At 38.5% G+C, this 26,198-nt stretch overlaps 1 protein-coding gene across 8 annotated transcripts in view; it reads left to right on the top strand.

Annotated features, from left to right (window-relative positions):
• The window catches only part of MAPK10 (mitogen-activated protein kinase 10), a 171,137-nt gene that overhangs the window by 97,687 nt on the left and 47,252 nt on the right, over positions 1-26,198 (top strand). For 6 of the 8 annotated variants that reach the window (XM_063335094.1, XM_063335098.1, XM_063335095.1 and 3 more), the window contains 5 exons: positions 15,183-15,312; positions 17,577-17,635; positions 19,186-19,324; positions 20,606-20,771; positions 23,975-24,046. In XM_063335094.1, coding sequence (XP_063191164.1) covers positions 15,183-15,312; positions 17,577-17,635; positions 19,186-19,324; positions 20,606-20,771; positions 23,975-24,046 — 566 coding nt within the window. Of the gene's footprint in view, positions 1-12,111; positions 12,203-15,182; positions 15,313-17,576; positions 17,636-19,185; positions 19,325-20,605; positions 20,772-23,974; positions 24,047-26,198 lie in introns of all 8 variants that reach the window. The other 2 variants (XM_063335100.1, XM_063335101.1) reach the window with 2 other exon arrangements.

Here is a 26,198-nt window from a genome sequence, read left to right as displayed (position 1 = left end):
TCTCGCTCCAAGGAAAGGAGGAAGACAGACAAGGAGATTTATGAGTTTGGAAAAAAACTAAACCACTTCAATGAAATATTAATAATAAATTAAAAAGGAAATAATGAAATAGATACAATATAAATAAATATACACAAAACCATATCAAGCTCCCAGGGGGATGTCACTGGCAGGCACTGGGGAAGTTCCAGACTGGACCCCATGACAACTGGAACACAGTGACCGGGATCAAAAGGCAGAGGAGCCGACAGGGCCCCCCTCAGCCATCAGCCATTGAGGAAGAGCCACCCCGACCCCTTTGGCCCCTCAGCGTTTCTCCCGCGCGTGGCAGATGGGATGGAACACCCGATTGGTCAGTTTGGGTCACCTGACCTGTCCACGCCTCCCCGCGGGTGCCACCCCTCCATGGGGTAACCAACCAAGTCAGCTGACCCCGGTTGCCACGGCAACAGGCGGGAGCCGGAGCCTCTCACGGAGCAGAAGGTCGGCCCCGCTCTACCCCAGACCAGGACACATAAAATCAGCAGAAATATGCTGATGTTGGAGTGGGTGTTTCTTTGGGTTTTAAATGAATGCTTTTTGCCTGGAAGCAAGGCAATTGATCTGTAGGTCTTCTGCTGTGCTTTGCAAGCTATCATTTTTTTATATTGCCTGTGATATTTTTTATACTTCCTGTGATGTCTAGAAATATTTCAAAAGCAATTTGAAGGGGCTGTAATAGTTTTTGAATTTATGATGGAAGCAAAGGTGAAGTCTAGTTTTCCATGACAGGCAGTGAAGACATCACTTACAGGCTTGAGGATATAAATAATTAAAATCTTAGAAGCAGCTTATGTAGACATTTGGCCTTGTTTATGACCACATTGGTGCCTATACCTGTGTGCATTATCAAGAGAAAGTGTTAGCTTTGAAGACAAAGCTGTCTGTGTGAGTATCAAATAGATGAGCCTGATGATGTCTTTCAGCTGAAATCCTGAATGTTTATCTCGCTGTTTTCTGAAGAGTGAAGACAGGCTTTCATGCTGCATGATGTTGGGATGAGGTCTAATGACATGTCAAGCTGGACCAGGGGAGTGCTAGCTGGGAAGTGCATTATGCTATCTACTTTATGCAAGAAGTTTTTGTGTCTTGGAGTAATGTTAGGGGTGTGGTGGGGAGGGGAGTATGGGAGCAGGAATGATGGTTTGAGGATAGTTTTGAAGAGTCCTGGTAGCTCTTCAGTGAATGCATTATAAGTGTAGAAATTATCTCATCTGCAGATATACAGGAGACTATAAATATATTCTTGAAGTAGTAAATTGGGCAATTTGTTGTGTGGGGTTTTTTCTTGGAATTACCAATTTGATTATATCTTTGAGCCTTGAATATGAAGGAGATTGCAGAGTGTCTTTGTGTTCCCTGTAACAGGTAAGAGTCAGCAAGTCAACTGACAGCTTGCAATATTGCCTAAGGTTACTGTACGTTCTCTTTTGCTGATTTAATTGTAATTTGCTGGTTGAATCTGACCAGAGTGAGAGTTCTTTAAAATCAGCATATTATGATGGTGGTGCTTGTTGTGGCTTATATTCTTTCCTAAAGTAGTCATAGAACCATAGAACCATTTAAGTTGGAAAAAACACTTAAGATCATTGAGTCCAACCATTAACATAACACTACCAAGTCCACCACTAAACCATGTCCTTAAGTGCCACATCTACATGTCTTTTAAATACCTTCAGGGATGTTGACTCAGCCACTTCCCATAGTGTTCAAAGGCCGGAGGAGGAACGTGACTAATATGTCCACTACAAGATGCCCAGTATGAAGGGGTTTTTGTTGCTGTTCCCCTTGGAACTATCATAAGGAAGTGTCCTGTTGTGTCACGATACTGGTAATGGAAGATTTGTTAAGATGGAGTTGGCTAAAACTTCCTCCAATTCTCCATATATTCATGTATTATATATACTAAGACAATTGTTAGAGGGAAACCTGTTCCATCCTAGAGAGCTCTGGTGGAGGTCTGTGAGGATATGAACATAATCAATCAATAGAACCACTTAAAAATAGATTTTAATTTTACTACTATCTGCATGGAAAGTTCCTGTAAATGAAGAGGAACAGATCTTTGAGTTTGCAAAAACACTTGAGCTCTTTTGTGTGATGGTTATCCTTCAGTTCTGGTTTTGTGTAACACAATTGATACCTCGTCTGAGTATAAGGTTCTAAAGTGATATTGCAATGGGAATAATGGTAAAAGCCGTAGAAAAGAGGAGCTGACACTTCTGAGCATAATCGATTCTGAGTCCACACTGGCCAAAGAAGTTGTCTATGCTTTTGCTATGGTGAATTGGAAAAGAGACAGAGAATAGTGGGACATCTCAGTGTCTTACAGTTATTGCAGAACCTTATTTGTATTGTTTAGCTGGATGTCATGTATTAAAGTTCTTGAGAGATCAATATATTTCTCCATCGTGACTCTGCTATCCCAGTAATGTTTTGGTTTCTTTGTGCCACTGAATTGAAATACTGTATTCCTTGACAGAATTCAACATTTCCACTTGTATAAACTGGCATAGTTCAATTGAAGTTCAGAGGTATTCTCACCACGGGATAGATCACTAATTTTCCTCAGAAGAGGAGAACAAAGAATGCGTGTGGTGAGTATGACTAGGGAAGTGATCACCCCCCTGTACTTGGCACTGGTGAGGCCCCGCCTCAAGCACTGTGTCCAGTTTTGGGCCCCTCACTACAAAAAAGACATTGAGGTGCTGGAGTGTGTCCAAAGAAGGGCAACAAAACTGGTGAGGGGTCTGGAGAGTAAGTCTTATGAGGAGCGGCTGAAGGAGCTGGGGTTATTTAGCCTAGAGAAAAGGAGGCTGAGGGGAGACCTGATTGCTGTCTACAACTACCTGAAAGGAGGCTGTAGAGAGATGGGGATCGGTCTCTTCTCCCAAGTAACAGGCAATAGGACAAGAGGCAACAGCCTCAAGTTGCGCCAGGGGAGGTTTAGACTATCCAGTCTAAATTAATTAGGAAAATTTTTTACACTGAAAGCGTTATTAAGTATTGGAACAGACTGCCCAGGGAAGTGGTTGAGGCACCATCTCTGGAGGTATTTAAAAGACGGGTAGACATAGTGCTTGGAGATATGGTTTAGTGACGGTTGTTGTCAGAGTTAGGTTGATGGTTGCACTAGATGATCTGAAAGGTCCCTTCCAACTTAGTCAATTCTATGATTCTATGTCATTCAGAGGGACAATGAAGTGAACCATGTACCCAGATATGCCTAGAATTTCCGTGGCTCTGAAGGGAATAGCAGTGTTAATTTTGTCAGTTACAGTCTCTCCTGTGAATCAGTACTGAGCATATGTCGTGAGTTCAGTTACTTGCATTTCAGTTAGACAGTCACATCTCAGAAAGAGCAGACTTTTTGTGCTTAACATTCTGTTGGCTGGCACTGCGGATTTATCCTGTTCTGTTAAAGATTCTCCAAATTATGTCCATTAGTTCAGCTTGTGTACTCTTTCTCATGCTGTTGTGTGCTTTGCTGATGCGCTTTGGCACTCCGCTCCTGAAGAGGTTTTTCAAGACAACCTTTAAAGAGTATTACAAGTGTTGAGTGTGAGAGTGATGTAGAAAACAGCTGTCAGTTTGTACTGTGAACTATAACTGTACTGTTAGTGAAATAACCATGTCAATTTAAGTAAATTATCTGATGTTTCCCAATGCTAATGTCATCTAATACAATGGCAGCACCTGATGAGGTATTTTTTTTTCTCCTGAGAAAAGGTGGTTTAAACTATTGCCAGAATTTTTTTTTCCACTTTGGTAAGTTCTTAAATGTTGAAATACCGTAAGTAAACTCACAGCAGTCTTCAAGCCTCACTCATTCTTTTGTGCATTGCAGGATTTTTCTCCAACTACCAATTTGTGTTCACCTTGTAGTATTCTTTGGATTTTCTAGCGTGTCGTTGCTCCAAAATTTAATTGCAGGTATTCAGTTAACCACTGATCACTGTCTGATGAACATCTAGAACAGCACATTCTGATTTGTGGTTCTGATGTATCTATGCCTTCATTCTTCAGAAGAAGAGCAAGCTTCCCAGTTGTATTTGCAATCTGTAGCAGCGTCACATGAATTTTAAGGTGCTGAGAGACTCCCAGTGGGAACAGCAAAGACTGAGTATATCTGCGGACTTGAGCTCCAGAATTTTGAGTGAGGGTGCTTATCTAAGTTTGTCAGATTTATGTTTCTTAAGGTGATGTTAGAATTTACGTAGTAACACATATTTGGAGACAGTTTGCTTGGATACAGGGTGAGAAGAGAGGCAATGTCTCACAATGCTCTTGCTAATGACCAACAAAGAACTTAGCTTGGGTGTGGAGGAAACCACCATTAGCATCACAAGGAACAGCTCCCATGTGTCAAACTACTAATATGTAATATAAGTGAGAAAGAAGCAAAAAAAAGGTATATATCAAGTAGCAGTGCATGAAGGCGTCTGAGGCAGGATGAAGACCCATTTTTATGCGCCAGGGGTACCCGAGATGTAATGTTTGAGCAAGGATTATTGTTGTATCTTTTTTGTCGTTTTTAGATGTCTGACATGTAGTTACATTACAAACAGTATTTATCAAATGTTTTTTGGTAATGTCCTTTTTCTGCCTAACTGCCGAGATTCCTGGTAGATAGGAAGTCAACACGTATTTCATGTTTGTCTTCTCGTCTTTCATTTCCCTTTACCAGTACACAGAAATCTAAAATGTAATTTAGGTTCTGGTAATTGCAAACTGTATATAAGAAAACATGCCATACTATGCTCTGCTGGCAAAGAGATCAGGGTCTCTCTCTCTAAAATACTCAGACTGCCTATATTTCTGACTCTGTCCTTTTTTTCTTCTTTTCTCCTTAAAGAACCTGTATAGTTTCCATGACTACAGTAGTTAAGCAGGCAAAATCTGTTCCAAATTTTCTCTCTGCAAATTTATGGGGGAAAATAAAAAGTAAATAAGCTGATGTAGAAACTATCTCAGCACAACCTGTTTTTGTGACCCCTGACAGCAATACTCACTTTACTTGGTCATAAAGTACAGTCCTATAAAGGCACTGTCAGGCTCATGCGAGAGCATTGACACCAAGGATTTTCAGCTGGATCAGTACCGTTCTTAGATTATAGAGCAGTTTTGTTCATAGCCATGACTGGATAAGCACCTATGATCGTGTTAGAGCCATTAAAAAATTTATCAGGTGCTCGTAAATTTTGTGACTGCAGAGAGGTAACTATTGTTTGTGTAACTTAAGCTCTTTCTGTGTTGGCTGATTAAAACTGCTATTTAATGTATACTTTTCACTATCAGGCAGTAACATTTTATAACTCCTTTTATGGATTTCAGGCACCTATCTGCTCCTGCCCCACCAAAAACTTCCTTTTGGTCACTGCCAGATCTGCCTTTTCTCACATTTGTTCTATCTCACTCCTACACTTCAACATATCAGACAGATTTTTTTTCAAGATTCTCCTTGCTTCTCCTGTTGTGTCAGGTTGTCTGCCTGGAATTCAGTCGCAGACAAATTTCAGTTCAAGGAGGAAATCCAGGTTAGAACTAACTACTGTTAGTGCATTGAGCCATTCCTTAACTGAGTTCAGACTTATTCTTTTATTTCATTCACTTGAAATCCTGTCACTACTGAAATGAAGACTGTTGCATCATCATCACTGATTATCATTTGTTTAATATGAGAGCAATTGCACTAAACACTTCTGTTCCCTCTTAGGGACATGGGTTTTCTCCCATGATAGAAGAATAGCTGTGACCATATAGAATCTGAGAGGTAGGGCTATAGGACAGAGCCCAAATAAAAGAAGCAATGAAACCAGAAATAGAAAAACTAGACCCCGTCTGGGAGGAAATGCAGCTCAGATAATCACATTTTCTTTGCCAGCATGTATTGCTGATATTTATTCTCTGATATTTATATGGTCTACAGATTTTCACAGTGGTTTACAGAAAGCAAAAAGTTGTCCTTTTTCCCAAGACCTGCTATCCTTAGATAATCATAAAAAACAGAGACAGCCAAAAAAAAAATTTTAGTATAATGGGTGTTGTGCAAAATAGAAGGAGAATATGAAACAAGAGATTGTGTATGAAGCCTAGGTGAAGTTTGTGAACAAGGTGAGACATGTCTGGCATGACATGAGTGGGGAAAACTCACCAAAATGGGCAAGAGTTGCAATAAAGAAAGAGGCAGTTAGGAAGGGAAGCAGAAAGGAGGAAGACTCAAAGGCAGGAGTGAAAGCAAGTGGCAAACAGGACATCGAGGGGGTTTTGGGTTGTTTTTTTTGCTTTTGTTCTTTTCTGGATTCATGATGTTATACTTTTCCATCCAAAATTCATTGGTGCTCATTTACAAACTGGAAATAAATTTAGTAGCTCTGGGGTCGCTAATTCACCATGAGTCACAGAAGGGGGTAGAGTTTCTAATTCAAAGAAAAATCTGGCTTTAAAATTGTGTCAGAGCATCACATCTTGAAGTTTCTGGTGTAACAGGGCAACCCAAAAACCTAAGTAATTTTAAATGTTGTTGCTGTTAACAAAGGCATTTTGGCTTGTTATGCAGCAGGTAAAACATTTGGTGTCCTTATAAATCATCAGTTCTACCTGCTAGCATCAGAGATGTCCTTCAGTATGAGAGACTGTAGATACAGAATTACCCCAGTTGTACAAGAGAGTGATGAATGAGTTAGAGCAACCTGGGTTTATTGAGTTAGTGTCAGCATAGGGGCAGGCTGTTTACTGGCCCTTTGGCTGGGAGCACAAAGGTGATGTATGTGGCAGCATTGGCTTTCTTCCTTCCCAGAATAGCACCGACATTTTGGTGTCTCCGATCTTCTGTTTCTGTCCGCTTAGAATAGCCTTGCAGAGATTGCAGGGTTAATTTTAGGAAACTAGAATTTGAGTAGCCTTTTAGGGTTAACCTTTTTTTACGTTAACTTGTTTTCCTTCCATGATTATCACATTTCAGATGATGATTTGCTGACGATATGTTTTTAGTGCTTGGTTGAATTTTGATTTTTAATCAGTTGAGAAATGCAGCAAGAAATGCTGTGAAATAATGTTTCTTTTTCTCCAAACTGACAGCTTTTGTTCTGTTTGTCAGGCAAGCCAGCAAGTCTTTTAAATTATGACTGTGAGGTGGCCATGGAAGATAGTAGCTGTTGTCTATTTCAGTTTGTAGATCCAAAAAGATTTTTCATGTGACTGACAGTTTTAATGTGCTAGGTACTCAACTTCAGCCAGGTGCACAGAATCTGCCTTGGTGTTTTAAAAGAAGATATCAGCAGAGCAGGTTTACTCTAGTAACAGAAGAATTTGTCAGCAAGAAATAGAGGGCAAATTTTACTGCAGACCCTCCTTTTTCTTAATAGATTCCAGCCTGTGATTCCTCTTTTTCCCAGCAGTTCTCCAAGTATGTAGCTTCTTGTATGTAGCTTCTTTTGCCACATAGTGAAATATTTTATTTTACAGTTTTACCCGGTAGTATAATTGATAAAGTTATAATATAGCACATTTGGAGCCACCAGTGAGAGATGTTGAATGAACTTTTACTGTAAATATGTGTACTAAAAATAAGCATTCCAGCCCTTTTTTCTGTGCAACTTCTTTTACATTGTTTTACGTATGATGGCTCGATCATCTTCCTTCAGAACACACATCTGAAAGTTTGGCAGATAAGAGCTGTCTCAGCATGACTGAATTGTAAAATAGATTTCACAGCAGAGTTTTTAAATCTAGTTGCCCTTAGAAATACAAATTCATTGTGCTTCCCAGTTTATCTTTGCTGGAAAGGGCTGCTTGGCTTTGACATATCAGGCAACGACTGTAGTACTTTAAACAGAATGAGTAATATGAATTCAAAATTGGACTGCAGATGTCATGGATATGAAAATGATACTGTTCTAGTCCTTTATGGGTGACAGTAAAGGGACTGGATGAGTTGTGGGCTTGGACTTTGTGTTCGCTTTTTTAAGAATAGGCCTGAGTGCATTTGGACCTCTGAACAAGTTCTTTAAGATCATAAATATCTAGGCATACACTGCCGCAGATCTGACTGGGGAAGGATTCCTGTTGAAGTACTTTCTTCTAGCTGTGGCAAAGACTTGTTTGTTTGACTCCCATTTCAATAAGCACAGTTACGACTGGACACATGAGCAGTTCTTTCTTTCTTCTTTTTGTCATTTCCATACATTTTCATACAGAAATATGTGTAGAGCTCTTTAAATCACCTTTTCTTGTTTAATGTATGGATAACCAGAGAGCTTCGTTCTGATTTCTGAAAAAACATGTAGCTCAACTAAAACATATTTCCATTTAACCAGGGCCTAATAATTTCAGTGACACTATAGGGAAAGGATACAGGAGATGTGGACATTTTTTAGTCAAAATGTGCCACGTATGCTCTTCTTTGTTCTAAAATATTAAATATCTAAATGTAAAATCCATAATATGAATTAGACAATAAAGTTCTTCATTTTCAGAGGGCTTTATTTCAGTATCAGAACCATAAGTCTTACAAGCAAAGTTTGAGACCAAGCATTTTCTAGTGCAGTACACTAAATGAAGAGTATTGTAAAAGCAGAGAACAAGACGTGTCTTTTCTGGTTTTAACTGGATTTTGCCTACCATAAATTTAGTAAATATATGAAAGCATGTGCACGCTGAACAGCGGGCGTGATTCTCTAAGAGTTTTCTTTGAAAACAAACCTATCTTTCCTGATTAAACACTGAAATGTAAAATAGAGCCACACATTTTGAACTTTTGTCTTAAAATCATCCAAGTTTAATGGTGCATCTTTGAAGTTTAACTGCTACAGAATTCATTATATGATCTTGACACCAATATTGAACTCCCGTTCAAGGACTAGGATGATAATCCCAAATGATTCAAGCATTTCTGTCCTCTCTCACATTACTTCATTCTAACACAGGATAAGAGATCACATGTTGAACATTTGTCAGGGAGTTACCTTGTTTTGGCTGCAATGTTCCCAAAGGCCCAAAGAGGGGACCTGCCACCATTTAAAATGCACTGAGGTGACAGCTAGGCTTGACCTTTTTTTTTATCTTTGCTGCTTAGGTTTCATGTCGTCTTGGCATGTGAAGGGGCTCCAAAGGGCACCAGCTGGAGCACCTTGCTGGCAAGGTATTTGCTGTGGCAGGATGCCTGTGTTTTTCTCCTCTGCTGCAGTTCAGCATGCACAATCTTTGCTGCCCCATGCAGTGCAGGAAGGAGCATTTTGAGATCAATCAGTTATCTTGGCCATGATGAGGAAGCTCACGGAAGGTCTTGGAGACCGATTTGTTTATTCTGTGAAACATTCATGGCTATAGTAAAAAAAAGTAGATGATGACTTGTGTTGCAGTTGGGGAGGCAGCTTGATTGTATTTCCTAGTCCAGCTGTTACCAGCTGATTGCAAGAAGCTGTGAGCTGATGGAAAATCAAAACAAATAGCTGGAACTGTATACTGTAACAGAAAAAGTGCAGCAGTCATCCGTTATGAAACTGTATTGGTGGTCTTAAGCATCAGCTCTGAATATAGTCTCAGAGGCCACTGAATTTCTCTGCGTTTTGAGAAGAAATAGACCTGATCCGGAGTGTAGAGTAGCCATTCCTGACAACAGGTCTGCAACTCTTCTTTAGGGTCATACTGGTAATTTTCTGGGTTTTCAGCACACAGACTTGATTCCGAACCTAATAAGGACATTTAAACACTCTTGTTCATGTCAGTGGCCTTTAACTTATACTGTTAGGGAGAAGCTGTTTCTGCGTGTTGGTGCATGTATGGAATTCTTTTCTTTTACACCATTTTCAAGGAAAACATTCACTGTTTTTAAAGATACTTCCTGGAGAGAAGTTTTCACTCTAAAAATAATGATTTTTTTTTTTTCTGCTTAAAAGTATTTATTGAAGAGAGGATTATGCACAGTTTGTAAATAGAAATGTGTCGATGTCTGCCTCTAGAAACTCGGAAGTTACATGTCAAAAGAGGGTAAAAAAAGGTAAGAATGAGAAGGTCTAATTTCATTCTAAAATTTGGACTGATAAGTGAGCTCAACATAAAAAGCAAACAAACAAAACCTGCAAAAAACCCTACCCGAATACACTTTAAAATTTGCTTAAAGCAAAATAACTTTTTCACTGTTTGTTAGAGAGTGCTTGCCTGAAATGGGACCTGAAGTAGACAGGGGAAAATCACTTAAAATATTTTATGGTTACAGTTTCATAAACCACTTTTACAGAAATTTTTCTTGATAAAGAAAAAAGAGACTTGGCTCTTGTCGTTCCTCAAAATGATGTCTTCCGAAAGTGCAGTAGTGATAGTTATCTGAAACCAAGGGCAGGGAGTTTGAAGTCAGAGAAATTGCTGTGAAAAGGATTTATGTATACATACATCTGTGCTTTTCTTTTTATGTATATGTGTATATATATTTAGATGTGTATCTGTGTGTGTATACAGAATGTGTTCCACTCAGTATATCTGTGTTGATTGTTGAGGATGAGCTATCATTAACATTCTTGTTAACTGTGATTTTCAAGGTTACCAGTTCTCTCCACTGATGGGAGATCTCAGCACTAAATAACCAGGGTATTTCAAATACACAGATCAGTGCTTTGTTTAACAAATTCAGTTTCAGCTTTCTTCCCTCTTGCTGTGCTGGGATGAAGGAAATAAGGCAAAATGCTAATGTCAGTGGCAAAACTACCTTACTTAGAAAGATCAAGTAATGCAGATATAAATAGCAGTGATTCGTAATAAACAGAGCTGCAGATGGAGTCTTTCTGGAGGAAGGCAAAAATGACCAGTTTGTCGCTTTAGAAAGTGAGTGTAATATTAAGTAGCTTTTCAGAAAGATTTTAATACTATATTTGTTGCATTATATATATGTAGTGATAGGTCAGAGGAATGTTTAGTGTCCCTTGGATTTTTACAACATTCAGTGAAGACACTTTCTTAATATAGAGAGCTGTTTGCTGAGATTAAGGAGAGTCTCCGTTTCACAGCCTGCCCTGGGAGGCTGGAGTCTGGGAGCTTCCCTTCCTGTTTCAGGCTTCCGTTCTGTCATCTGAGAGCTAATAATAGTACTTTAATGAAGTAATGCCTTGAGAAAGGGTAAGCATCTTGAAAAGGATGTGTGTGCCCCATCTGAAGAATTTTGAAACTATCAAAATTGACATTTGTTATCCTAGGAACCCATCTCTCAAAGTTGATTTAAAAAATATGTTTTCTGTGGGTTTGGTAGTCTATTCTAGGGTTGAATTTAATGGAAGTGATAAATGTTCAGTTTCATTGTTGATTAGAAGGGTTATTCCTGTATGGAAAGAATAATTTTAAGTATTTACTCGGTAAGTGTCTATTGAAATAGAAACTTGTACATGAAACTAGAATGCTTTTCTTTTGCTTTTTGAAACAGGTATAAAAATGAATGGCTGGTTCTTCAAGTCTATGATAACAGAGCGTTGCTCATTGAGCATTACAGTCTGAACTCACAGACAATATCAGTGGTAAATGATGATCTGGGTTTGTGTATATCTGACTAGAATGAGTTTCGTTTCATTTCTTTTTTTTTTTTTTCCTGCTGAAGTCAGCAAAGAGTCTTGTTGAATAGCTGTAATTACATGTATCTCTTGATAGTCATGAATTTATAGTCACATCTGGATAATTTTTTTTGCTAAATAGATTTGTTTCAAATTATTTACAGTTTAAAAAGGCATATTTAACACTAACATTTACCTTGCCAAACTAGCTGTAAACAGAATTTATAGCAAATTCTGTCTGTACAGCTGCCAGAGATATGGTAGTAAACTTGGAGGATTTTTCTGAGCTCATTTTATTACAAGACCAGGGGTGAGTTATAGTCTTTGTTAAAAAAAAATAGGGCAACTGTATAAATTAAAAAATAAATTCATAGTCGAGCAAGAGATGTTATGATAGAGTTTCCAGAGAAAGAATCGCAGGCTTTTAGATGCAAGTCCAGTCTCATTAGAGATCTTGAAATTGACTTTCACACTCAGCCTTTTCCGAGTTTGCAGACACTCATTACTCTCTCTCTCTTATTCCTGCTCCCTTGAGTCACCTGTTTATACAGCCACTCTTCTGGCAGTGATTGAAGTTTGTCTTAAGGCGGCTGATATATCATCAATACTAACCTTGGTGTTCCAAGGTAAGGATTTTGTGTAGCAAGCACCAGAGAGAGGACCTACATGTGGTATCTGTAATTTATTTGTAGTAAAATGCATAGTTGGCTGTCTGTAAACAAAAGCTTCTCTCTGGTGAATAGAAAAAAAAACCATCAGTGCTATTCATTTACTCAGTGCAATGAATTTACGTATTGACCTCTTGAAGTAGTTGGACACCTTCCGTTTGATAGAAGACAATGATAGAACTGCAGTCAAGATCCCTGTATCTCAAAGTAAATATCCCTTTACAAACGATTACTTTAGTTGTTTTATTTTCCTCCATGCCATGTAAAGGACTGGGAATGGATCATAAAAGCCAGAGTTAAGAAGCCTTTGGTTTTCTGATTTTAGATTGATGCTTTTTTATCTCTTGCTTTGATGGAGAGAGAAAATTCAGAGGAGCAAACGGAGATCAGAAACTGGAGAAAATGGTTGCCCAGACAAACTTTTGGTATTACTGTTTTCTATCTCCTAGTGAGTGATTTTTATGATGTATCTAATGAGATTAAAATGTGAGAAAAGATTATTAAAATGATTCAAAGTACTCTTACATAGCTCAGATGAGTCTCATGTAGGCTCTTCTTCTTAAAAGAAGTAGGGTTATCAAGTAATATGGATTAGTTGAGAGATTTGTCTGCTGAAGTGCATTTGCAATATATGTCCATGATGGCACAGACAAAATATTTAACTGTTGAAGGATCATGGGTTTTAAATCCTTTGGCTTTGCATTTTATTTCTTTAATATTTTCTTAATGGAATTAAGGGATATTTTAATTGTGGCCTTTATGATGCCCTGTTGTGGCTGAATTAAATGAGAATGAAAGACACAATTCTGGACGGTTGCTACAGGAGGTTTGCTTTCTGCTATGTACTGTTAGGCTGAATCACACATCATGTTCCTCCTAATTTAAGGTTTAGTTGAGTGCAATTCTCTGGCCAAAATGAAGTCAAGTCAGACAGGATCTTTCATAGCCTTATCACCTGAGCTGCTTCATATATGTTGCTTCATAGTAGTGAGTGAACATCTTTTTTTCTGCATGTGCCTAGCATGATGTTAGCTGGGTCATAAAATTTATATGCCTTATTAATGAATAAGAGAAAAAAGAATTGCTACCAAGTGACAGAATGGATGACGCTGGAGAGCATCTCATCCAACCCACCTGTTCAAAGCAGAGTCAACTAAAGCAGGTTGCTCAGGACCACTGGAAGAGTCTGGCTTCATCATCTTTACTCCTCCCAGCAGATACTTAAGAACAGTGGTAAGAATGCTGTTGTCCTTCTTTGCTATGAGGGCACATTGCTGGCTTGTCCACCACATCCTCTGGGTCCTCCTCTGCAAAGCTGCTTTCCAGACTGTTGGCCCCCAAGCGTGTAATGGCTTCTGGGGCTATTCCTCCCCAGGTGCAGGACTTGGCATTTCACAGCGTTGATAATTTGGGCAGATTCAGTATATATTTTTACTTTTTTTCTGTAAATTAACATTTTGATCTGAAATAGTTTAACTGTGAAAATGGTACTTCCTGATAGTTTCAGAATAACTGCAAAAGCAGTCATGAGATTTTTTTTTTTTTCCCTTTGAACATATTTTCAGGGGAAATCCTGCCCCAAATGTCAACAGTAGACTAAAGCATTTTTCACAAAACTCCTTGTTACTTTTAGCAAACAATTATTATTCTTTATGGTATGTATTCAGTGTGTTATTTATGCAGGAGTAGTGTAATTACACTATTTCTTCTTCTCCACCTGTGTGGTTTCGAAGACATACATTGCCAACACTTTTTTACTTAGAGCAGTTGTATGGTTTTGTTGGCTTTGTGACTAAGCTACTGATGCTTGCATGCTTTCTGCTCTGTACTTGGTCAGTAAGGCTCTGTAAGTGAATGTCAGTGAATGTCTACAATAATCAGGAATTAAAAAGAAAAAAAAAATATAGGATTTTGAATATTTGCTTTGATGCTTAAAAAAGTAATTATTTTTAGAACAACTAGTGGTTTGGTTGATGTATCTTTTGGGAAATGTACTGTTGTTGTTCTTGGAGTAGCAGAAAACTTGTGTCATGCCTTTCCTGGTTCTTGGTAAAAGGGAGAATCAGGAAGAGGGTCTGAGGACTGTACGTTTGGGAATGTTTGCAAGAATTAGCATGTTTTGTGAAATGTAGAAGTCAAAATTTGTTTAGTCAGATTTGAACCACCAAAATAAGTGGTTCAAATTAATAGGAGGTGAAGGTTATTAAAATAACTGAAGATTGTACAAAACATTTCAAACCATAAGGAGAATTTTAGGAGCCCAGCTTTAAAAGCCCACTCTGCAAACCAGAGCCTGTATTTCTTCACGTTTTCAAAATTTTTAACTAAGCATATGTAACAAATTTTTTCATTATCAGAAGGAAATGACAAATGACAAGGAAATGATCGTTGTGAAATGGTTCTGTTTCTAAGTATGTTATTGGAATTGGATGATATGCTCTTGAAGAATGATTAAATGACTTGATTCCATTAGCAACATAAGGACAGTACAAACTTCATTCTAGATAAAAGTGGGCAATTGTTCATTGAGCCACTTCATGAAGGTGTCCTTAATCACGACAGAAAAAGCAAAAGCCTCTCCGCTGTACCCAATGCACAGAGAGTTGCTTTATGAAACAACTTTTTGTCTCATTTAGTTTTTATTGTATTTTTATTTGAAGTTACTTAATTATTTTTTTTCCACCCCTTGATAATAAGCATTAATTTCGTATAGAACTGAAGTTCAGAAGTAGTGGTGCATGCTGTCTTCTGCTGATGTGGTGGTACATGTTTCCTTTTGATGTCTTCTTATTCTCACTAGAAACTCCCTCCTCCTTTTGCCCCAGTATTTTTCTCAGTGGAAAAAAAGGCGGTAGTACAAGTGAGGCTCAGAAATTTGCCATGAGAAATGGAGGACATCTGCTAAGATGCATAACCCCTGTGTTTGTAATTACTGCAGTGCTGCATATGATGCCGTCCTTGACAGAAACGTGGCCATTAAGAAGCTCAGCAGACCATTTCAGAACCAAACTCATGCCAAGCGAGCTTACAGGGAGCTGGTCCTCATGAAGTGTGTGAATCATAAAAATGTAAGTTTTCAGTCGGTAACCTGAGAAGTGGTATGCATATTGGTTTGTTAGAAAGAAAATGGTTTTGTTTGGTGCATTTTTAAAATAGAAGAAATGAAAAGTAAATTATGCTCAAGGGCTACAGGCTTTCCAGTACTGTATGCCCACATGAGAGAGTGAGGATCTTCCATGTGCTTATTTATAGGCTATGCCAAATGGGGTGCTGCTACTAAGGGCTGGGGTGATAGAAGGGGAGAGAGCAGAATACGTTCTTGTGAACTCCTTATCCAGAAATGCGTAAGTGGTTGTTGGAATCCTGGCTCCATTTTCCTGTCACTGGGATCTGTGACTCAAAAGCAGTGTCTCTTAAGTTGGAGTACCCATGCACAAGCATCACTCCTTGTTCAGGATTTCATCTAAAACCTAGTCATATAGATGCATTGTATAGATTGTACAAGGTGAGGGGTCATCGTGGTGAAGGTTGCTGCAAAACTGCTGAAGACAAGAACCAAAGCACTTTTCCATTCTCACATATTCATGTGTAAGTTAATGTTGTGGAGCCAGGGACTCTGAAGCCTCAAGACGTTATGCCATTCCTTCTATGCAGTGTTCTTGTTAAAATAAACAGCACTAGCAGGTTCTAGACTTTCTTGCTTCTTACACCCACTACGTATTGTATAACATTTAGTATCCATAATGAACGAAAATATTCCTACACTGCAGCAAAAGAGTTATTTCAGGGCTGTATGTTCATTGTAACCATCTATCTATTAGTTAGAACTGTCTGCCTGACGCTGTATAAGCTTGGCTTTTTGTCGTGAGATATGTAGGATTGCCCCATTGCATTGTCAAGGGATCTCCCAACGATTTAATTTTTGTACAATTCCTTGATTTCTGCTGTGGCATGGTGCCATGCCTGTGTGCCCTTTCCTTTTCATTAGGAGTGAATTTTTCAGTTTCCTACACATATACTCTTGTCTCAGATCCTGCAATGGCTCTCCTTATGCAAAGCATAAATAAGCTTGAAAAGCATGATGTGAGGTGAGATGTGACACTTGTTCTCAATCACAAATTCACATGGAAAGAAAAAGAACTGACCTTAAAATGGCAAGCAGCAGAACTTTTCACCTATAGTGTCCTCTGCCCCATGTCTGGGCATTGACTTGTCCTTATGTTTCCACTGGTTGATCAGAACTATACCTGTCTCCTCCCTGTTGACTTGGGTGGAAACTACTGTCAGTCAGACCAATCTATGGGGCTTTGAAATGCAGGGATGAGTGAGTAGTTAACCCTGTAGGCAAGAGAATGGTACATTCTCACTTCATGTTTTTAATGGACTGGAAAGAGCAGAGGGCGGCAGCAGCATTATTAATTTTAAGTATATAATTTTAAAAATGTTGCCTAAGAGCTGATAACAGCACCACGTTGGTTGGGTCGGAGTTTTAATCTGTCTATACAGAGAACAGCAAAGGAAGAAGATGATTGCAAAGGCACCTGTGCGGAGGCAAGAATCAGTCAGAATCTGTGGGGTAGACAGAAAGAATATTGAATGATTCCTGTTAGAAAGCCTAGAGTGATGATGGAGGGAGACATTCAGATATTGTCTTCATGGCGGCTGTGCTGATATCTTCTACCTCTTTTGCCCAGACAGAAGGAAAGCACGGGAAATTCTTAAGGTTGCTTTTTTCCTTTGTGCTGTTTCACACATTCTTATCAGTGTCTTTCAACAGCCCAGCGCATTTTAAAAATACAAGTAAAAAATTCCCCAGAATGTGCCTTCTATTAAAAAGCAGTACCTCTCATGATGGAACTTGTGTCACCTTGTGTGCGTATGTGCCCTCAAAGGAATTTAGGCCATGTCAGAGAGAAGGAAAATCTTCTGTGTATTTTTAATAAAATGGTCCTTTATTATTTGCTCCCTCAGATGAGAATTCTTCATATATAAGAAATTTCTGGCACGAGGACTGCTATGCTAGATTGAGGCTGAATTTGGTCTTTGAATGTGTGACTTCAAAATTCAGAGGACTGTCTCACCCTTAGTATTTTGGTTTGTCACTGATCGCTAACCCTTCTCTCAGAAACCATTTCAAGTGATGAAAGAAGAAATCTTGGAGATCTGCGGTATTTTATTTTGAATGTTGCTGACTGATCCATAAAGTGAGAAATGTTAGTATAAATTGAGCAGTGAAATAACAGAGTTTATCCTTTAACAGACACTTCAAAATGGGCTTAGCTGCTTACATTTATCACTTCTCTTTATCCTTTTGTCTTACTTTGCTTTTCAGATTATCAGTTTATTAAATGTCTTCACACCACAGAAATCTCTGGAGGAGTTCCAGGATGTGTAAGTAACACAGGCAGTAATTAACCTAAAGCTTTAGAGACGTGTGGGGCATTATAGTGTACCTTGAATGCAATAACTCAGCAAAATACAAAGGTTATAAGCCCCTCTAAAAAAGATCATGTGTAGTCTATGCTGTGGGTATTGCTGCATTCCCTTATTGATATTCTGCATTCCCATATTGAGAGCACTTTTGACACTTAAAAGGTGCCAAATACTGGGTTTCCTAAGTGCTGTAACAGTGTGCAAAGCCTGCTGGTGGCTCTTCTAGTGTTTTTGCACTTGCCTTCACATGCAGAGGAAAGGGGTATGAGTACTTAAAAGGGCCTGCTTTTGTATTATTAGTTTGCTTGGGAAATGATGGTCATTACGTGACTCCCTGACGTGTGTGAATTGTGGCACTTCATTCTGAAATAACTTCCTGTAAAAGAGACCGATGTGAAACTTTTTCTCATTCCGTATTTGTTTTGATATAACCTTTGGCTGCGTAAAAATATTGGGGAACTAATGCTGTGTGCAGAGGACAACCAGCATCTCCGCTGAACGTTGCCCTATTGCACAAGCAGTACTATGTGTAGTATGAACCTGCACTGAGTGAAATTTTAAATACTGAGTGTTTTATATAGTTGTACTCCTTTTATCTTTCAGTCTTTCCCATATTCTGTATACATTGTATGGAAACGTATTCCCATTCTGTGCTCTAATATCAGTAGTGATAACAGACAGATAGCAATGGCTAAGTCAAACAGCTACTTTTCTGATTTTGGTATATGGAATTTCCACATAGTATTGTCACTGCAGACTTGTGCAGAGCAGAGGAGGTGACTAGTGCTGGAGAGAAGACAAGGCATGCAGCTCACATTGGAATAGAGCTAGTGTTTTCCTCGAAGTTTGAGAGTGTTTTCATGTAATATTGTAGTTGTGAATCAGCTGTGCTTGTGAGATGTTTCCTAAGAAATGAGCTGATGTGTTTAACACATTAACTTACCATAAAGGGGATTGGGTTAATGTCCTGCTGAGATTGTCAGTGAAGCTTATTTATCAGAAGCAAAAGACCAACTAGTTGTAATGAGAGTTGTGCGAAGTCTTGCAATCTTAGGAGGAGTTTTGGAGACGTTTCACAGGGGGATGCATATTTTAGCCTGTCAGACATCTTTAGTACTCTCCGATTCCTACATGTGCTGTGCTAGCCATTCCTTGTAATGGTCAAAAGCCAAGCAGTCGTGTCATTTGGTGCTTGTGGCTCTTCTGTTTTCTGCACATTTCGGTGTCATGCTGCCTGTTTGCCCATGTAGGGTACAGTCTCTGTCATGGGGAACGCACCAAGAAAGGGCCGGCAACCCACCTGTTTTCCTGGGACACTAAAAGAATGATGTCTCTGCAGTGAGAAACAAACACCACAATGGTACCATTATGAATGGGCCCGGTCTCCAACGGTGTTACTCCCAGTCATCAAAGATAAAGTGAATTTTGAAACAAGAAAAGGCATTTTGAGATGATGCTGTGGTTCCTCTTCACAAATAATAAACCTGTGACTTTGCTTTTTCATTCAGTTACCTGGTAATGGAGTTAATGGATGCCAATCTGTGCCAAGTCATTCAGATGGAGCTAGACCATGAGCGAATGTCTTATCTACTGTACCAAATGCTCTGTGGTATCAAGCATCTTCACTCTGCAGGAATTATTCACAGGGTAAGGTGCCTTTGGTTTGAAACTTAAGGCAGCATATGACATCTTCGTAAAGACGTTAGAAACCACTTGAGTTTCTTGTGTACTGTGGGTCAAAGGCCTATCTCCCATTAAAATGACTATAAAGTTACAAGTCATAGTCTATCCCCTTAGCAGAGTAGCTCTGTGCTTGTATTAGGAATGAGATTATTTGTGAATTTAAATCAGACAACAATGTAATATGATTATTAAAAATAAATAATAACCAAATAATAAGTACTGGAAATCATCAAAGTAATTATGATTTATGAAATGTGTAGATAAATGTTATTTCTTCTTAAAATGCAGCTGGTACAGCTACCACGCATGACATTGAGACACTTTGAATTCATGTTGTAGTGTGGTCCAAGTATCGCTTGATGAGGATCTGCAGAGGTCAAGGCATATAGAATTGTCATTTGCCATCATTTACATGTGCTAAAACAAATAAAAAGACTGCTAAGTCTAATTAAATGCATCCTCTCATTTTGCTTTTCCATGTTAGAGTGCTGTGTCTAGTACAAACGCGGTACCTGGCTGTGAATGCCAGAGGTAGCGCTATGTATGATTGTTGACAACAGAGGGAATGGTTCATGTGACCGTGAGCAGGAGGCAATTCTGAAGGCATTGAAAATATCCCAAGTTAACTTCTTTATTGAAATGTGCTTTTACTCATTTGGGATTTCCAGCTGAAAAAACAAATCCAAAAATGTTTCCATTCTGTTATGAGAGGAAGAAAAGAAGGGTTCATAAAATGGATTACAAAGTGGATGTTGCTTTACAGTATACAAACGTCTCCTTTCTTGGCATGTTGTATGTTTAGCAAAGGATGATAGATTTGTCTTCCGGATAGTCATACAGCAAAGGGTGAGCTGAATTGTTACAAATGAAGCATTAAGGTATCTCCACATGTTCAGTTAGAATTTATCTATTAGCCTCACAACATTAAAAAAAAATATAGTCAAAACAGCACTCTAATACTAATCCTAGTTTCTTGAACTGCCAAATGCAATTAATTTAACACCAGTAGGCTCTTACTATCCAGGTAAAGCCCCACAGTATGCCAAGTTGGAACATCTTCCAGAAGAGTTTGCTAGAGAAACAGTAGCAAAGTTTTGCTGTGTATTTACAAGTATTTCTGATAGTAACTGTAAGTGTCAGAAGAGTAAAAGAATATTTGGAGGGTGACCTAAAATATCAGTCCCTATCACAGCTGTGCCTGGCTTTATGATGGACAGTCATATGTCTTTTCACTGTCTTTTGCAGGATTTGAAACCAAGTAATATTGTGGTAAAATCTGACTGCACGTTGAAGATTTTGGATTTTGGACTGGCCAGGACTGCAGGCACTAGTTTCATGATGACTCCGTATGTGGTGACACGTTACTACAGAGCACCAGAGGTCATCTTGGGAATGGGCTACAAGGAGAACGGTAGGGCTGCAATTTCATAGCACAGTGCGACCTGAAGTTTAAGGTCTGCCTCTACAATTGTAAGGGACACCAAAAAGATAAAAAAGAAAATGTAATGGGAAATGACATCTTGAATTTAAAAGGCAGGTCATTTAGAGCTGTTTCTTGCCGTTGCCTACTGCAGCTACAGAATGTATTTGGGATGCAATGCCGACGAACTTATCAGTGTGGGATTACAGAGTATTGAAAAACTTGTTCTTAGTTATGGTTAAACTTAACAAATAAAATTAGCTTTTTCTGACCAGAATGTCTTTGGCTTCTGGGGCTTTGAAACAGTGTGGGAACCACTGGAATCGCTGAACGAGTGATGTGTTCTAAATTTGAGTCTGGGTCTCTGAATTGTTTGATGGAAGAAGAGGAGGTACAAGCCAAAATAGGGAATCCTTGCCCTTCCAGAATTTCTCCAAATCCAGAGCCAGATCTGAATTTCAGGAGTGGTTTCTGTCTTTATGAAGGTTTAACTAAAGTCCCAGGTTTTGCTAGCAGTTTTCATGTGGTCAAGATCTAGAAATAAATTTTGCAGTTTGAGTCTTTTTTTTTAATGGAAAGTAGAGTTGGAGAGAAGGGGAAAAGCTGAAGCTAAAAAAGCATGCACCTAATTTGTATGTAATCTCCCTAGATGTAAATAAGATTTTGCTCTGAACAGTCTGTGAGGGATCTGGATACCTCTTGGTCCCTGGAAAGATTGTGAAAAGCAAGTAGGGGGTGCTTGCTATAGAGAAGCAAGTAAGGAAGAATTCACATTTTGCAGGGGATGAAGGGAAAATTTTATGAGTGGTTCTCATTTTGTAACAAAACTGAGAACTGGATCTGAGTGCCAGGTAGCCCAGGCAGGAAAGGAGGGGGTATACAACGTATAGTGGAGAAAAATCTGCTATGACTCAGATTCTGCTGTCAAAAGCTACTACTTGTCTGTTTGACAAGGAGACTTTTCGATGACGAATATAGCAAACATCAAAACCAGGAATTTCTTAAAAAGTATCCTACTTAATTTACATTGAAGAGGCTAGCTAACCTGCGGGAAAACTTTTACTAACAGCCAACTGCATCCTGTAAAAGGCAGTGAAACTGATTTTGGGAGCTGGTTCCATGACTTAAGCAAGAATAAAGGCATGCTTATACAACCTCTTCCAAAATCGGTAAGTCTCTGCATGAATTACATGTAAAGTTTGTGAGTTTACAGCACACAATTTAATATTAAAGTCTAAAAAGTAGAAAATTATTAAGCAGAGTCTAAGAATACAGAATAATTTCTGAAAAAGGAGTAATCTTCTTTAAAGCATTTTGTAATCGATATTTTTGATAGTGCCACTAGAAATTTGCACTAGGCTCAGCACGATTTAGATAGTTCCTTAATCAATCTCCAGAGGTCCTTCTACTGTGAAATGAATTATTTTGCGTTTATTTTTTTTTCTCTCCAGAAATTTAGTAGATGATTACCATTGTTGTTGTTATTGTCCCTGAAAGGACAGAGAAAGCACTCGCTTTTCACGTGATTAAAATCGCACCAAGAAAAAGTTAGACACACTTTTGCGATGAAGTACACAGCTGGGAAGGTACTAAGAATGTTTGCCACATCCAAAGGTCCCTGATCAAATGCCCATTGAAGTTAACATAGAGACTTCCTTTGACTTCCCTGGGCAATGAATCTGGCTCAAGATGAATAATCTCATCTTACTTGTACAATGAAAATAAAGTAAATAGAGAAAGAAAACAAAATATTTGAAAAGGAATGTGTGAAGAGCCAGTCGGCTTGGAGGCTCTGATCCAGCTCCCAAGGAAGTCAACAGAAAGGGTTGTTCTTTGCTTCCCTGCTCTGGCCTATGATGCCACATTACTGAAGCTCCCCTACTTTTTTTTCCTTTTACTATGTACACTGCCTGTATAAGGACTGTTCACTGCTTTAATTTTCTTTCTGCACTTGGTTGGCTAAAGATGCATAATTATCACCAGTTTGCTGCACTTCTGTGGAAGGTCCCAAAACTGTCACTATGAAGAAAACTCTGCCGCTGCCTCAGGCATGCTCTTGCTATCCTATGCCCCTGATACCTGTACCCTCCTTTTCCCAAATGGAACATTTCACCTTTATTTTGTTTTACCAAGAAATGAGTTGTTTGTTTGTTTCTTTGGTTTGTTTTGGATTGCTTTTGAAGGACAAAAAGGGGGAAGAAAAAGAGGAGAAACTGGTCGTGTATGTCAAACATGACCACAAAATGAGAATTCAAAGCTGAGAAACAACATAGTCTTTTAAAGTATTTGAAAACAATTTTTTCCCCTTCACACGGAATACAGGTCTTTTCTTTCTGTGCATACTATGCAACTACCTATCTGCTTTTTTCTTGTAAGACTTAAAGGGTAAAAAAATCCCCCCCCCAAGTGAAGGAGATAGCTATGCAATTGCATCTAAAAGCTGAAGGCAGGATCAGGAAGATAAGAAATGCTCTTATTCTTGTTGGTACTTGTCCTGCGAAGCATTTGTTTTAGCATTTATTTTGAGTATGTATGCAGTAAAAAGCAGAGTCCACACAGGTCACACCCTCTAGTTGTTTCCAGTCAGTATGTAGGTACGGACAGATACATATATATAGGTACCTACAGATAGGACATAGTTACAGATCCTGAAGCATGAGTTTTAAATAACCCTTAAGGGGGTATTTATCTACATGGCCATTACTCGTGTCAGCAGTTCCATTTGGAACTTCTCGTGTACTGCTGCAGAGAGACTCAGTCCTGCAGTACAAAGCCTAGAAACTGCCTGGCCCCAAGTAGGTTTTATTCCAGATGATCATTGTCTGGGTTTGGGGTTTTTTTGCTTTTGTTTTTTAACAAAAAAAAAAAATTGTTTTTCACCATAAATTCAGTGTATACCATGGGTCTGTGCAGTTGTTACTTGATCTTTACTTGCTAGCTGTGGGCCTTTTCCCAAAAATGTTGATTTTAAACTTTTTCCACCATTGTTTCTAACTACCATTGAGCTGACTGACACAGCTTTTACTTATTAGTTTTAGCTTTTGGTGAGACATGAAAAAAACCCTAACAAAACCACAAAACAAACTGTACTGTTCTGATCAACCTGCTCTTTTCCCCCTCCTTTAGGAGTGAAATGTTGTAGTTAACTTTGCTTTTTTTCCTCCTTCTTCACTTCCCCGTCTCTGCTGTTCTAGTGGATATATGGTCTGTGGGATGCATTATGGGAGAAATGGTTCGCCACAAAATCCTCTTTCCAGGAAGGGACTGTATCCTTGTGCCATTTGCTGCAGCTTCACCTATTATTTGTTCCTCTCCTCCACCCCATCCCTTTTACCATACAATGACTATACCAGGACTGTAAAGATAGAAGCAAAAAGTTGAATCCCAGAGGTATGAGTAAATTAAAATAGCGCACTACTGATATGAACAAAATTGAAAATGAAAAACAGATGCACAGAATTATTTCAGACAAATAAGTTACTTTATTTTAAAACCTGTAATCATTCCACTTTATGTAGTCATACTAATAAGCACTATAGAAAACAAGCATTATGACTGCAAATTGGATAGCTTTACTTTTTCTTCAAAGGAAAAATAAGAAAAAAAGAAAAGAATTCTAACTTGGCCCATCTGATTCCTGTAAATCTGTTTTTCTGCTATTATGTTTCGGAAGTAGTGACTTCATAACATTTGTGGTGACATCATAATCTTTTGCTTGCTAATGCATCGTGGATTTGGATTCATCTCAATGCTGTATGGGCTCAGAGTTGAGTAAATACAACATTTTTTTTCTTTTAAAAACAAAATGAAGAATTTCACTCACCCATTTTAAGGCAACCGTTTATCTGCTGTAGTTTCCAAATTGGCCTGAAATCAGATTTTCTTGATTTAAAAATGGACATTCCTTTAGTTGCATGAGGTCTATGTCATTAATTAAACTATATTTCCCTTCCATCTTGTTCTTCTGTCTTGGCTGATATTATTTTCAGAAGGTGTTTACTTACCCTTCAGTTTATCACAGGGTAGGCCAGACAACCTGCCCACAATGGCTGGGAAGTGTAAATAGTGTGTATTTTGCCCATCAATAAAATGCAGCAACATAACATGTTTTCAAATTTCAGAAACAAAAAGGCATATTATTTTCAGCGGGTTGGCAGAAAGACACTATAAAAATCTGGCATCAGCAGACACTGGCAGTTGGTGCGGAGAAAACTCAGCTTTTACAAATATGTAGTCATGGAAGTAATTATTTTTTTCACTGGCTCTTGAGTGATTCCTGTACATTTGTCAGAGTTAGGTCCTGCTGTCCTATTTTCACAGTTCTGTCAACTTTCTCTGAAAACGGAGCTCTGCCCATTAGCGAGGTGAAGATGCAGTTATACTTTACTAACAGGTAGATGGGGAAAGTGCAGGTACCTCCTATTTGCTGAGGAGGAAACAGCAGCATTGTACTGGCTTCCAGTCTTACAGGAATATGGACTGGAAAGTTATTGGATACAAAACAATGAAGTAAGAATGGTGATTTTTTATTATTAGTGGAATAAGAATGGTGTTTTTTATTATTAGTGGATAGTTTTGAGATGTCACCCCATAGGTGCTGAGCTTTTCCTGCAACGTGTGGAGCAGGCTGCTCACCCACCTTCTGCTCGAAACTGACTGTACAGAGCAGCTCCCAGCATTCATGAGACCTGTAATTCAGAGTGATAGTTATGCTGTGTTTCAGTGGTAACAACACCTCAGAATTACCATCATAACTTTTCCCCCAAATACTGTGCTCTTTTTCTTTTTTTTTTTTTAATGTACAAAGAAAATGATCTATAATATACTTGAGGTTCAGCTGTAAATAGTGAGGAAGTTTCTATTTAATCTATGTGGAGAGAAGTCTAATTGAGTTTTTAGTTGATAAGCAACCAGAATACAGAAAAAAAGCTATTTCAGTGTAAAAGTGTAGCACCGTGGTTAGTGGGTTGCTCTTCTTTCTCAACAAGTGAAATTTTAGACTCATGTTCTTCTGCCCGTTTCCAGAAAGCTATATAATTTAAACAACATTGCTCTTAAAAAATCATTCAAACATGAGAATTAATTGGTTTCTGTCTGGCTGTGACAATAATCTCTTATGACAGTGTCTTATTCAGGGACAGAATATTTTTAAAATACCTTTTAACATTTCAGTATCTGTTAAAAACAAAAACTGAATTTTTGAACAATGCAGAAAACATTGTGTAAATTGTGGGATAGTCCAACTTTTAAAATAATTTGAAATCCCATACCCTGAAATACAGTGTATATGTACCAGTCGTAACTGCTACCACATTTTAGTGTGGGTTTATTCTGGCAAGTTGGAAGTTGGTTGGTTGTTTGGTTTTGTTTTTTTTAAAAGAAAAGAAAAAAAATAGAATCTCTACATTCATGTCCAAG

Source organism: Chroicocephalus ridibundus, chromosome 5, assembly GCF_963924245.1.
Source record: "Chroicocephalus ridibundus chromosome 5, bChrRid1.1, whole genome shotgun sequence".
NCBI lineage: Eukaryota > Metazoa > Chordata > Aves > Charadriiformes > Laridae > Chroicocephalus > Chroicocephalus ridibundus.
Note: the sequence above shows the minus strand (reverse complement) of the source record. Positions and strands in the feature narration are given on the sequence as shown.